General features: G+C 47.8%; 1 protein-coding gene across 1 annotated transcript; it reads right to left on the reverse strand.

The window, feature by feature from the left end:
- Window positions 1-1,700: 1,700 nt before the first annotated feature.
- Window positions 1,701-10,609, reverse strand: LOC310682929 (chymotrypsin-like elastase family member 2A). Its single transcript, XM_083452269.1, has 8 exons — window positions 10,566-10,609; window positions 9,122-9,210; window positions 7,838-7,938; window positions 7,034-7,162; window positions 5,477-5,613; window positions 4,230-4,375; window positions 2,220-2,372; window positions 1,701-1,791 (listed from the first exon to the last, which is right to left on the reverse strand). The coding sequence occupies exons 1-8, from the start codon at window positions 10,606-10,608 to the stop codon at window positions 1,774-1,776; spliced, it is 816 nt and encodes a 271-aa protein (XP_083308395.1). The 5' UTR covers window position 10,609; the 3' UTR covers window positions 1,701-1,773.
- Between the last annotated feature and the right edge of the window lie 2,196 nt (window positions 10,610-12,805).

Raw genomic sequence — 12,805 nt, forward strand, 5'->3', positions numbered from 1 at the left:
ATAGGGAAAAGGTAAGTGGTACGTATAAAATAATTATTGGTAAAACAGTAAAACTCAGTCCAAAAAGTTACACCGCGTAACTTCAATGGGTCTACTCCGAGTAACTCTAGAATTGGCTATAACCAGTGCTTTTTTCCTTAAAAAAAAATGTTTAGGGGTACTCTCATTTGGACTCAAGAAAATCACCATTTTATAGTTCAAATCGGGGAAAATAAATACAGTAAATGGACATAAGTACAAAGATTCACAAAATGTTTAGGGCTATGTGTACCCCTGCATCCCCCCCAGAAAAAAAAAGCACTGGCTATAACCCAATAAAATAAAATATAACCCAATCAAATTAGCCAAGCCCTTAAAACCCTCTGCAGCAGTGAGAGATTTTACTTTCTTGGGCTCCACGATCACTGCAGATGGTGACAGCAGCCACGAAATTAAAAGACGCCTGCTTCTTGGGAGAAAAGCAATGACAAACCTAGACAGCATCTTAAAAAGCAGAGACATCACCTTGCCAACAAAGGTCCGTATAGTTAAAGCTATGGTTTTCCCAGTAGCGATGTATGGAAGTGAGAGCTGGACCTTAAAGAAGGCTGATCGCTGAAGAATTGATGCTTTTGAATTATGGTGCTGGAGGAGACTCTTGAGAGTCCCATGGACTGCAAGAAGATAAAACCTTTCCATTCTTAAGGAAATCAGCCCCGAGTGCTCACTGGAAGGATAAGATCCTGAAGCTGAGGCTCCAATACTTTGGCCACCTCATGAGAAGAGAAGACTCCCTGGAAAAGACCCTGATGTTGGGAAAGATGGAGGGCACAAGGAGAAGGGGACAACAGAGGACGAGATGGCTGGACAGTGTTCTCGAAGCTACCAGCGTGAGTTTGACCAAACTGCGGGAGGCAGTGGAAGACAGGAGTGTCTGGCATGCTCTGGTCCATGGGGTCACGAAGAGTCGGACATGACTAAACGACTAAACAACAACAACAACAGAACAAGATTGTATTGACAATGCTGAACGTGGCCAACATGAAGGTGGAACAAATAATGATGCCTTCTTTAATCCCTAATTTCAGGCTTTGCCAACCTGGCGTCTTACAGCGGTTTTTTACTATCATATCTACCAGCTGATCGCAGTTGACATTCCAAAACATTTGGAAGGCCGCAGGTTGGCGAGGCTAATTTATTTGTTATTTCTTTGGCGATCAAGGGCTTCCCCACTGTTCTCCCTCCCACCTTGCTGCTCTCCAGTTTTATATTTAGCAATGCTGGGGGCCAGCTGGTTCTACACTTGTTCCCTGATAGGGCTGAGACGTGGGTGTCCTTGAAGGGCTCCTTTGTTTGAGGGCACCTGTTTGGTTCTCAGCGGCTGCTATCAATTTTCCAAAATTGGTCCTTTAACATGCAAACAGAGCTGAGCTCTTGCTTCAGTGCACATTCTGGCTACAGAACCTTTCCCCTGCTGCCTCTGGATGTGGGCAATGGGCAGCTGGCCTCACAATTGAGGGTGGAATGACCATAGATCAGCAGGGAGAGGGGTGCAAAAGGGAAGAGCTCTGGACAGAAACAAGCCCTGAAAGTGCCAAAAACTTGGCCCACACATGCACTTACAATAAAAACTATAGAGATAGATGATAGATAGATAGATAGATAGATAGATGATAGATAGATAGATAGATAGATAGATAGATAGATATAAATGGATGGATGTAAGTTTATTCCACAGCCGGTTTTGTTATAGAACTCGTGGCAGGTTCTCACTGCACTCCGACACGCCTTGTGTTAATATTTCGCCATCATCTACAGAAAATGCAAAGGAAAATTATTATTATTATTATTTCTTTAATATGAGGGTGTCTCTTGGTAATGAAGGGACAGCTCTCTCAACCAAAGGAACGGAGGGAGCTAAAAGCTACCGCAAACTCAACACGTACAAAATCCAGAAACCCAAACCAGGATGACAATGATCATTGTTTACTACTAATTTATTACCTCTCTAGCCTACCTTTCTTCCAAAGAGCTTGGGGTGGCCTGGATAGTTCCACCCTACCCCCCATTTCATCCTAACAACAATCCTGTTAGGTAGGTTAGGCCGAGAGGCAGCGACTGAGCCAGCGAGCTGCATGGCTGAGTGGGGATTTGAACCCTGGTCTCTTCCGGTTCCTAGGCAGACTCCCTAATCACTGCGCCACACTGGCTCTGCAACGCATTCCCTGTGCAGAGCTCACCTGAGCGATCCAGTCGTTGAAAGCAGAGACCCGTGTGAAAACAGTGGGTTTGTGGTAGGCGTTGCACCCGCTGGAGGAGACGAAGCTGCCTATACCGTGAACCTCCCACTTTCCACTGGAGGGTTTGCAGTTGAGTGGGCCGCCCGAGTCCCCCTAGAAACAACCAAACAGAAATATGATTGAGCTTCCTTTTTTGGAAGGATGCTCTGAGTTTTCCCCTTGGAGACGACTGGGGAATCAAAATTGATTGTTTCCGAGCGGCTAAGGCCCGGTCATCTTTGTGGCAGCCAGCCTGATTCACTGCCACCAGACAGGCTCTTGGACAGAAGTGGGGAGACTCTGGCCTACCAGGCAATTTGGGCCAAGCCATGCTCAGCTGCCGCTGGATCACGTTTTGGGCCTAGCCTGAATCCCCCTGCTTAACCTTGGCTTGCTTGAACTACATGGCCTTTGCTGCTGCATGCTTGAAGCTTATATCTCCCAGAATCATTTACACCGTACTTACAGAAATATTGTAAAGAAGTGGACTCACTAGCAGGATTTGAGTAAACACAATCAAGAAAACAAACACAGAGATTAAGACATAATAATTGGAAAATAAAAAAGCATATGAAGCAATTTGAAAATAATTAAATGACAATAATAGAACAATATTCAATTCAAAAATGTAATATTAAGGTACAATATAACAAGCAGGAGAAGTTAATATGTAAACAACCAGAAGAGGAAGTTGAGGGGAAGTTGTGAGGGGAGGAGTGAGGCAACTGGAGAATTATATTTTTTCTTTTCTTTTTAAGATAAAGTGATTGTGACAAATATAAAATTGTAAAACTTAATAAAAACTATTTACAAAAAAAAGAAGAAGCTTATATCTCCCAGAGTTGGGACATGAGCCACTGCTGCTACTACAACAACAACAACAACAACAACAACAACAACAACTTACTGTATTTATACCACTCCCATCTGGCTGGGTTTCCCCAGCCACTCTGGGCAGCTCCAAACAGAATATTAAAAACACAAAAACATTAAAAACTTACCTAAACAGGGCTGCCTCCAGAGGCCACCCCATGTGAGGAAGAAGAATGGGGCAGTGCCCATGGGCATAGTCAGGGAGGTGGGGGGAGCACAGCTGCCCTCCATAAATCAAGTAAATAAATAAAAATACTAAAGTAGAAATTGTAGAAAGATTTTGAAGGATTTTTCTGAGCACCTGGGGTCAAAATAAAGAAGATATCAAGAAGATAACAAATTTAATAAAGAATGGGGAAAAATTTTTAAGTTACTTTAAAGAACACTGTAAACAATTAAAAACAGGATTCTAAAAAAACAACAATACTTGCAACACAGCTAGAACTATGGTGAGAATTAAGTATTAAGAAAAGATGGAGAACATTAGAAGATGCAGTTGGAAAAGAATAACGATGGAAACCATAGAAGAGTGGAGGGAAGTCCAGGGATTCAGAGAATCCTATGTTTATATGATTGTGATTTATTTGTTATGATATTTGTTAAAGGCAAAAATGAATAAAAAATATTTTTTTTAAAAAAAAAGAAATAAAACAACTTTAAAAAAAAGAAATAAAACAACAACAACTGTCTGACAGAGCCAGACAGAAGGTGATGACGAGTAGGTGTCCTCTTAACATAAATCCTGGCTAGCCCAGGGCTGTGTCCACAGATCTGCGCCCTTTATGCAATGCTTTGAAAGGGAAGCCCACGCACGGCTCTTAAGTCCTCTACCCCAGTATCCTGCTTCTGCTTCCTATATTGGATAATTGGGGGGGGGGGTGTTTAGATGCAACCACCCACCCTTCTCCCTCAAGCATCCTCCGAGCATCTGGTATTCAGAAGCACGCCGCCTTTGAAGACTCAACCTTGTGGCAACGAACGCCAAGATAAAATTGCGCCTTGCAAACCCGGTGAGTTGGATTGCAAGTTGCGGCGCTTCTTCTGGCTGAGGGACCGGGCAGCCGCTGCTGCCGCCGCACCTGCGTGCCAGGCGCTCACCTTGCAGCTGGAGATCACGCCGTCGCCCCCCGCGCAGACCATGCTGCTTTTCACCGAGCTGCCCCACCAGCTGGACTTGGAGCAGGTGGCGTAATCCACCACGAGCAGGCGCCCCTGCTGCAGGATATCCGGGGACGCACCGTCAGCTGGAAGAGACCAAACAGAAGGGGCTGCTGATGGCAAAGGAGGATGTTCTTGGAGCCGATCTTGGGTTACTGCCGCAGGGCTGGGGGATCTAGGGGGCAGGTCAGAAGGCTCTTGGGATTCTCCCCAAGCCATAGCTATGTGTCTGCTCAGTCTGCTCTCCACATGCTGATTCCTGAAGGCCCTGTCCAATCCATGCCTTTCTCAAGTGCTTTTGGCAGGCTGGGATATACAGTGGTACCTCGGGTTACATATGTTTCAGGTTACATACGTTTCAGGTTACATACTCCGCTAACCCAGAAATAGTACCTCGGGTTAAGAACTTTGCTTCAGGATGAGAACAGAAATTGCGTGGCGATGGTGCAGCAGCAGTGGGAGGCCCCATTAGCTAAAGTGGTGCTTCAGGTTAAGAACAGTTTCAGGTTAAGAACAGACCTCCAGAACAAATTAAGTACGTAATCAGAGGCACCACTGTATCTTTGAACTGTAATCATGCCTCTTGCATACCTGGCCAGAAAGGGGTGTCCGGGTGTAAACCTCTGACTTTTGTGTAGGAGATACAGTCATACCTCGGGTTAAGAACTTAATTTGTTCTGGAGTTCCATTCTTAACCTGAAATAGTTCTTAACCTGAGTATCACTTTAGCTAATGGGGCCTGCCGTTCCATCGCTGCACGGTTTCTGTTCTCATCCTGAAGCAAAGTACTATTTCGCAGTTAGCGGAGTCTGTAACCTGAAGCATCTGTAACCTGAAGCGTCTGTAACCCGAGGTACCACTGTACATCCATGGCTCCATCCGCATTTGCCTCTGACTGCACCTACTATTGGCCAGAAGTTTTCCTACGGTGGAAAGTGGCCCTTGTGATGGGGGAGTGTTTGCCCACCCCTTGCGCTAGTGTCCTGCCCCTCCATAGCTCAATAATTTTGAACTTCGTGGTGGGGAAATTTATTTCCTGGCCAAATCTATCTGCTTTTCCACTGGAGCTGAATAAGCCATTGGCTGTGGGCCCAAAGGGAATCGTGTCTGTGTGGCAACCCAGAAGGATGGATCTGGTGCATCAAACAGTGTGTGTGTGGGGGGGGGGGAATCATAACATTGCTTACTTTGCAGCCTCCCCCATCCTGTAGCATAGCAGGGAGAGTTGGAGGCTAAGATGCTGTTGGCCTTTGGAAGACACACCAGCTGGATCTTGTCGCTCAGGGTGACATGTTTGGAGAGTTTGATCAGCGCAATATCATTCCTGGTTTCCGCAGGGAGAGAGAGAAAGGACAGGGTGTCTGGTGCAGCTTTTGCAACTTGGTGCCTTCTGGACGTTTTGGACTACATCTCCCATCAGCTCCAGCTTCAAAGGGCCGTGCTCCAGGGGGCTGATGGGAGTTAGTTGTCCAAAACATTTGGAGGTCACCAGAGTGATTCTCAGCTTACCCAAAGCAGGTACAGCTGGTTCTGGTTTTTGACTGTGGGAGATATGGGGTGCTCTGTGTTACGCTCATGGTAATGCAATGTATCCCAGATCTCCCGCAAAGTCAAAACAAGATACATCCCACCACCATGTTAAGTACAACCCCAGCACTTTGACTCAAACATCTCCAGAAGGATACGCTAAATCACTCAAGGTAGGGGAACACACTGACGCTGTGCCAAAATAGAGGGAATCAGAGATCTGCAAGCACATTTTCACATGCTAATTTATATGCATGTAGATGCACGCGGGTGGCGCTGTGGATTAAACCACAGAGCCTAGGGCTTGCCCATCAGAAGGTTGGCGGTTCAAATCCCTGCGACGGGATGAGCTCCCGTTGCTCGGTCCCTGCTCCTGCCAACCTAGCAGTTCGAAAGCACCTCTAAGTGCAAGTAGATAAATAGGTACCACTCCGGCAGGAAGGTAAACGCCGTTTCCGTGCGCTGCTCTGGTTCGCCAGAAGCAGCTTAGTCATGCTGGCTACATGACCTGGAAGCTGTACGCCGGCTCCCTCGGCCAGTAAAGCAAGATGAGTGCCGCAACCCCAGAGTCAGTCACGACTGGACCTAATGGTCAGGGGTCCCTTTACCTTTACCTATAGATGCACATTTAGAAATAATAACTTAAGCAGAAATGGAATGCATCACCAACGAGCCAAGAGAAAGAAGACACATTTTTGTATAAAATAGGCATGTCCTGATTTAGATGTGCAGGTGCAGATTTAAAATTACTGCCATTCAAATAGAAATGCAGTGTCCCACTATGGTGGGAAAGACCAGGTGAGCTGGGTGCCTGCTGTTCATGTGCCTGCAAGGCTCCTCTTGTGCTCCTGTTTAACAGTACTTCTTTGACAGCCCTTCAAATAGAGCGGTGCTCTGAGATTCATCTCCACAAGGCGGCTTCGTAGCAAACAAATGCAGCCTACGCAATTCAAGCAGGTGCTCTAAGTAGATAAATAAATGCTGATGGTGACTTTTGCTCATAAATCCCAAGCTTTACTCAGGGGGCAAAATAGTGGGAAGGGGCATAGCAAGCTCTAAATTCTGGCTTTGGTACTAAAAGAAAAACAATTCTGGATATATTTTTTTCCCCAGAAGTAAGTATGCCCCCAATTTCATCCCTTCTCTCTCCACCCGGCCAAATCTGTTGGGAATCCTAGTTCCTTCTATACTCGTTTCATGAAAAGCTATTAAGTTACCCGCTGGACACGCTACTTGAGTCCCACTTTGGGTGAATGATGATTTTTTCCGGGGAGAGAGCAACTGATCCTTTCTCGCTGGCTGAGAGACTGTGTTTTCCGAGGTAGACCCTATAGGTCCGAGAAGAACTATTAAAAAAAAAATGAAGAAAAGGAGTGGGCAATCAGAGAGTTATCTGTAATAATAATAATAATAATAATAATAATAATAATAATAATAATAATAGATTGCAAATGTGAATGTTTGTTCCAGATAACAGAGGATAAGATTCCCTGCTCCAAGGAGCTTGTCCAGGGACTGGACAAGGGAGAGAGGTTAAGAGGAAGAAGGTGTCGTAATTTTAGTTACACATACTTTTGGTTATGGGCTAAGGAGCAGAAAGAGATAGGAAACAGGCACCTCAACCCTAAGACTGCAGTCTGTTCAGGACAGATCTCCCCGTGAAAATCAGGCCCACGTCATCCTCATCCTGTCATCTGCATAGTGCCACCCTGGTGTCTACTTCTTAGTCACACTGGTGTGAGAGACAACACTAGGAAATGTCTAAAGTAGAGAGATGGACACACTGGTGCAAAATCTGTTTCCATTTGGGGTGAATAGCCTCTATATTTGCACCAGGCGGAGCTTCCAGGCTAGCCTCAGGGGCAGCCCCACGTGGAGCACATTGCAGTAGTCCAGCCTGGAGCTTCCTAGCAACATGGATAACAGCAATCAGGTTTATCCTGGTCCAGAAAAGGCAAAATTTGCAAAGGATCCCAGAGTCGTACGTGAAAGCAGTTGTTTTCATCTGGCTGCTGACGTACCTGATACAGTGAGCGGCTGTCATGACCCAGTTGGTGGCGATGAGGGACCCACCGCAGGTGTGATGCCACTTCCCACTGGAAGAAGAGTACTGAAGGGAAGCCTGGGAATGAGAGGCAGGATGAGCCTGGAGGATGCTGAGCCCCCGGACCTCCCGTCACACTATCCAAATCAGAGTCTAAACGAGTTTGCTCCTGAAAATCCTTCTCAGAATACTAAGCAAAATTTAAACTACTGAAATGATCGATTACAACTGCTAATAATAAATTTTAAAATCTCTAATTGGTGTGCAAAAGATAATGGGTTGCATCCAATGCTAGTCTTACCCAGAGCAGATCCATTGAAATTAATGGTATGACTAACATAAACCCATTAAAGGTAAAGGTACCCCTGCCCGTACGGGCCAGTCTTGACAGACTCTAGGGTTGTGCGCCCATCTCACTTAAGAGGCCAAGGGCCAGCGCTGTCCAAAGACACTTCCGGGTCACGTGGCCAGCGTGACATCGCTGCTCTGGCGAGCCAGAGCCGCACACGGAACGCCGTTTACCTTCCCGCTAGTAAGCGGTCCCTATTTATCTACTTGCACCCGATGGTGCTTTCAAACTGCTAGGTTGGCAGGCGCTGGGACCGAACGGCGGGAGCGCACCCCGCCGCGGGGATTCGAACCGCCCACCTTTCGATCGGCAAGTCCTAGGTGCTGAGGCTTTAACCCACAGCGCCACCCGCGTCCCTTAACATAAACCCATTAAGACCTGTTAATCTCCTCTGAATAGGACTTGGATACACCCCATATATAACCATCCAAGGCAATAATAAGAACCACACACACACACGATAATTATCAATCATGCACAGATAAAATCAGCAAGAATAACAATAAGTATGCAGAAATGAATTATAAATATGGGTAGTCATCCTCTTTTAAATCCACCCACGTTGAGGGGCATCACTGCCTCCTGTGGGAGTGAGTTCCACAGATTAACCGTGCCCTGCCTCAAGAAGGAATTTCTTACATCAGTCCTGAATCTCCCAACATTTGGCTTTATGGGATGTCTGTGGGTTCTAGCATTACGAGCAGAGCTGGCCCAAGTTATTTCGGCGCCTGTAGGGAATAAAGATCTACGGTACATTGGGGTCTGCTGGCCCCATGGATCTTGCCGCCCAAGGTTGTCGCCTTACCTTGACTCATAGGTGGGCCAGCCCTGCCTATAAGAAAGGGAGAAAAACACTTCCCGTAACAGAAAGAAAATTAGTTGTGCAAAAAACACTGCAAGAGAGCCTCTTACCTGCCAGGGCCAGCTGTTTGGATTGGCATCCTCTCCTCCAACAATTCGGCTTGCTTTGGGCTTGTAGCTCGGGACCCCACAACTGAAGGCTGCAAAAAGGACACAGTGCAGACACTTTAGGAAGGTTCAGTGCAACAGATGGGTGATGCTCAAGGGAGCAAAATGCTCAGGCTACAAATTAGCATGCCTATATTGTTGCAAGAACCCTCTTTGACTCTACCCAATACCATCCCTTTCAGGGAGTGGTGGTGACTAAGCTACTGGAAATCAGAGTGTGAGAAAAAAATGAGTTTTTGCTGAGTCTGTACAGGCTGTGTACATACACTAGACCTTCAGGCCACGTTCTCCCCCTCAAAGAATTCTAGGCACGGCAGTTCACTCCTCAAGGAATTACAATTCCCAGCAACTCGACAGTGGCCGTAACTCTTTGAGGGAGGGAAATGTGCTCTAAACGTGCTTCAGAGCTATTTTGCATATGCAGCCTGGGTGAGTTGGAAATGCAGACTCCTTCCCATCACTGGTGGACGAAGGTGGAGGGGCGGTCCACCACAGGTGCCACCCAGGGGGTGACATCGCTTGCCTTGCACCCCCCCCACACATGTGCCACACACCTGCGGGTGGCACATCACGCCTCCTGGGATGCGTGTCACGCCCCTTGGGGTACACACCAGCCACGCCCCTGGATGTACGCCGCTCCCGGTGCCAGAACAGGTAGCTTTGCCACTTCTCCCCATCCCACCATATCTGCACACAGAGCCCACAAAATGGCTTTCAGTGCCTGATGCATATCAGAAAAGCATCCAGAGAGGTTTTCCATATCTCCTGGCAGAATCGATTGGGCATCTTGTTTTGAGGCTTGCAGGAGCTCTGTAGAACAGCATATAAGCAGCCTGTGAAAAAAATTCCTACTCTGCTGCTGTTATCAACTGATGCTCATTCTTCATTCCTAGACTATCATCGCTCAGGGCTGGATTTTGAGTTTCCCCCTCTCTGCATTGCATTTTGAGAGCACCTCCCAGCCTGCCAAGGACGGTCTAGTCTGACCTGCTCTCCAGGCTTCCCATTCAAACACACCACTTGCTTTGCAGATTCTGACCAGAGGTCCATCTGCCCAGAGATATGTCTCTAGACCCCTAAGGAGCCTGAATGCGTGTCACGCCCCTTGGGTGCACACCAGCCACGCCCCTGGATGAACGAGACAAAGGCCATGGTTTGTTCCTGGTATCAGACTCTCTGAGAGAGAATGCCTCTGCATGTGGAAATTCTGTTGTTATTATTATTGCTCTCCTGGCCAGTAAACTCTTGGCTGAGTTCTCCTTCATTCATAATCTAGATACTCTTTTTCTGAAAGCCATCTAAAGGAGTGGAGGCCGGCCACCTCCATGCCCTGTGGCTATGAACCAGGCGATTCCATCCTCTTATTTATCCTGAGTTCAACCCATACCCCCAGAGGCCAACACCAGAGCAGCGAAGAGGACTCCAATCATGGCTGAGGGGACCTCGGGTGGAGTGTCCAGCTCTTCTCAACAGATGAACTCCATCCAATCTTATATTCTGGGTGGTATCCAGCCAAGGATGCTGTCAGCAACAGAAAGGTCCCCATTGGCTGTGTGCCACTGGGAGACGTGGCAACTGGAATGCTTTCCAAGGGCCATGCCAAGATAGTCTCACAAGCACCTGTTTTCCCATCAAGGCCATGGCTTTGATGCCTGCCCAAGATGTGTGTGTGGTGGTGCCCTTGGCAGCCTAGATGAGAGCAAGCTGGCAAAGCCAGGGCAGACTTTGAGTGCACCCGGTCCTGGGACAAGGTGGAGGGACCATGGGGTTTGCAGAAGGTCCCAGGTTCAGTTTTCAGCACCTTCAGGGAGGAGTGGGAGAGAACCCTGTCTGAAATCCTGGGGAGCTGCTGTCAGTCAGTGTGAACAATATTGAACTAGATGGACTTCCTATAAAGGCAACTTCTTAAAATCATCCTTCTGTTTGGAGACCATGAGAACTATAGTCTTATTTTATTTGGGAGAAAGGGCTCAAAGGTAGAGCACCTGTTCTGCATGAGGAAATGTCGCAGGTTCAATCCCTGGCATCTCCAGGCAGGGCCAAGAAAGATGCCTATCTGAAATTGTGGAGAGCTGCGGCCAGTCCTTAGAATATGTGAAATCAGTTGCCTCTGAAAAAGAGTCACAATGCTTGAAATGCATTGGGACAATAAATCATTCCCACTCGAATGCATCTTTTCCCTTTTGACTGAATTGGCATTGTGATGGGATGAAGAGCTGCTTGTGTGTAAATTGCAATCCCTCAGAGTTTGAACAGCTTCTCAAACCTCTGCCTGTGACGGAGCCCCTCCAGCATGGCTGCGTCAGTCGCTAGCAGAATCCGAAAGTGGTTGCTTTCGGAAACGTTTCCAACATAAAAGCTCCTTAACGGAAACACGTCTTCTGGCCTCTCTGCGTGACAGTTTCCGGCGAGGAACGGGTGTCCCTATAGGTGGTTCTGAGACATCCCCACTATTTTCACTGGAAGCATCTCTGAGCCATTCCTCCGACTCTCCTTCCCTTGACATTCCTGTTCGCCCCCTACTGGTTCCTTCTTCAGGTGTTACGTCTCCCTTTCCCTCAGAGAGCCTTGGCACCTCCGGTGCTGCCGATGGCAGTTCCCTGACATCCACCTCCCCTCCAGGGCCCCCTTCACCCTCTCCCGTCTCCTCCCCTACAGTTTGGGAGGGGGTAAAACCCCGGAAGGAACCTTCCTCATCGTCTGAGGTTTCGAACACCTTTCTCCACTTGTTGCGGTTCCTAATCTCTCGGTACTCCTCGTCGTCTGAGTCCGTTCCTTCTTCCAACTCCGACTCCGCGAATCCTTCCAGTTCCTCTTCCTCGTCTGTGGTGCCGAAATACTCCCTCCTAAACCTTGCTGCCGGCTGTGGTTTCCTCGGGAATCTTTGGTGGAACGTTTCTGTTAAAACCTCGTCATTGACCTCCTCTGCTGTCACCCAAGTGTTTTCTGACTCCGGTTCCCCTTCCCACGCCACTAAATACTCCACCTGATTGCCCTTCCACCTGGAATCGAGGATTTCCGCTACATGGTTACTGCTCTCCCTCTCTTCCAAGACTGGTCCCCTGGCGTGCTCCCCTTCACCTCCCCCCTTGTACGGTGACAGTAATGACCTGTGGAACACTGGATGCAATTTCATGTGGTTGGGTAACCGGAGTTTGAAAGCCACTGGATTGACCTGCTGAATGACCTCAAAGGGTCCCAATCTCTTGGGTCTTAATTTCTTACAACCCCCTTTGAACGGCAACCCTTGGGTGGACAACCACACCTGATCCCCCACCCTTATGGTTTCACCTTCCCTCCTGTTCTTGTCTGCCTGCTTCTTATATTGAGCCTTGGCCCTTTCTAAGTTGAGCTGAAGCTGACGATGGATCGCTTCCATCTCTTCTACAAAATGTTCGGCCGCTGGGACGCTCCATCTCTCGCCTCCCTCCCCCGGGAATGCCCTGGGGTGACACCCGTAATTGGCCAAAAAGGGGCTCATCCCTGTGGACACATGCTCCGCATTGTTGTAGGCAAATTCTGCCAGCGCCAGCTTTTCGACCCAATCATTCCCTCTGTCATTGACATAACACCTCAGATATTGTTGGAGGATGCCATTTGCTCTTTCCGCCTGCCCGTTGGTTTCAG

The sequence above is a fragment of the Podarcis tiliguerta genome, assembly GCF_965153285.1.
Source record: "Podarcis tiliguerta genome assembly, chromosome: 8".
Classification (NCBI taxonomy): Eukaryota; Metazoa; Chordata; class Lepidosauria; order Squamata; family Lacertidae; genus Podarcis; species Podarcis tiliguerta.

Excerpts from the sequence above, each read along its gene's own strand:
- LOC310682929 (XM_083452269.1), bottom strand. The coding sequence starts at position 10,608 with ATGATTGGAGTCCTCTTCGCTGCTCTGGTGTTGGCCTCTGGGG. Across the intron at positions 5,614-7,033 it reads TCAAGTAGCGTGTCCAGCGG|GAATGATATTGCGCTGATCA; the intron begins GTAACTTAATAG and ends TGCGGAAACCAG. Across the intron at positions 4,376-5,476 it reads AGGATGGGGGAGGCTGCAAA|CTGACGGTGCGTCCCCGGAT; the intron begins GTAAGCAATGTT and ends GGTCTCTTCCAG.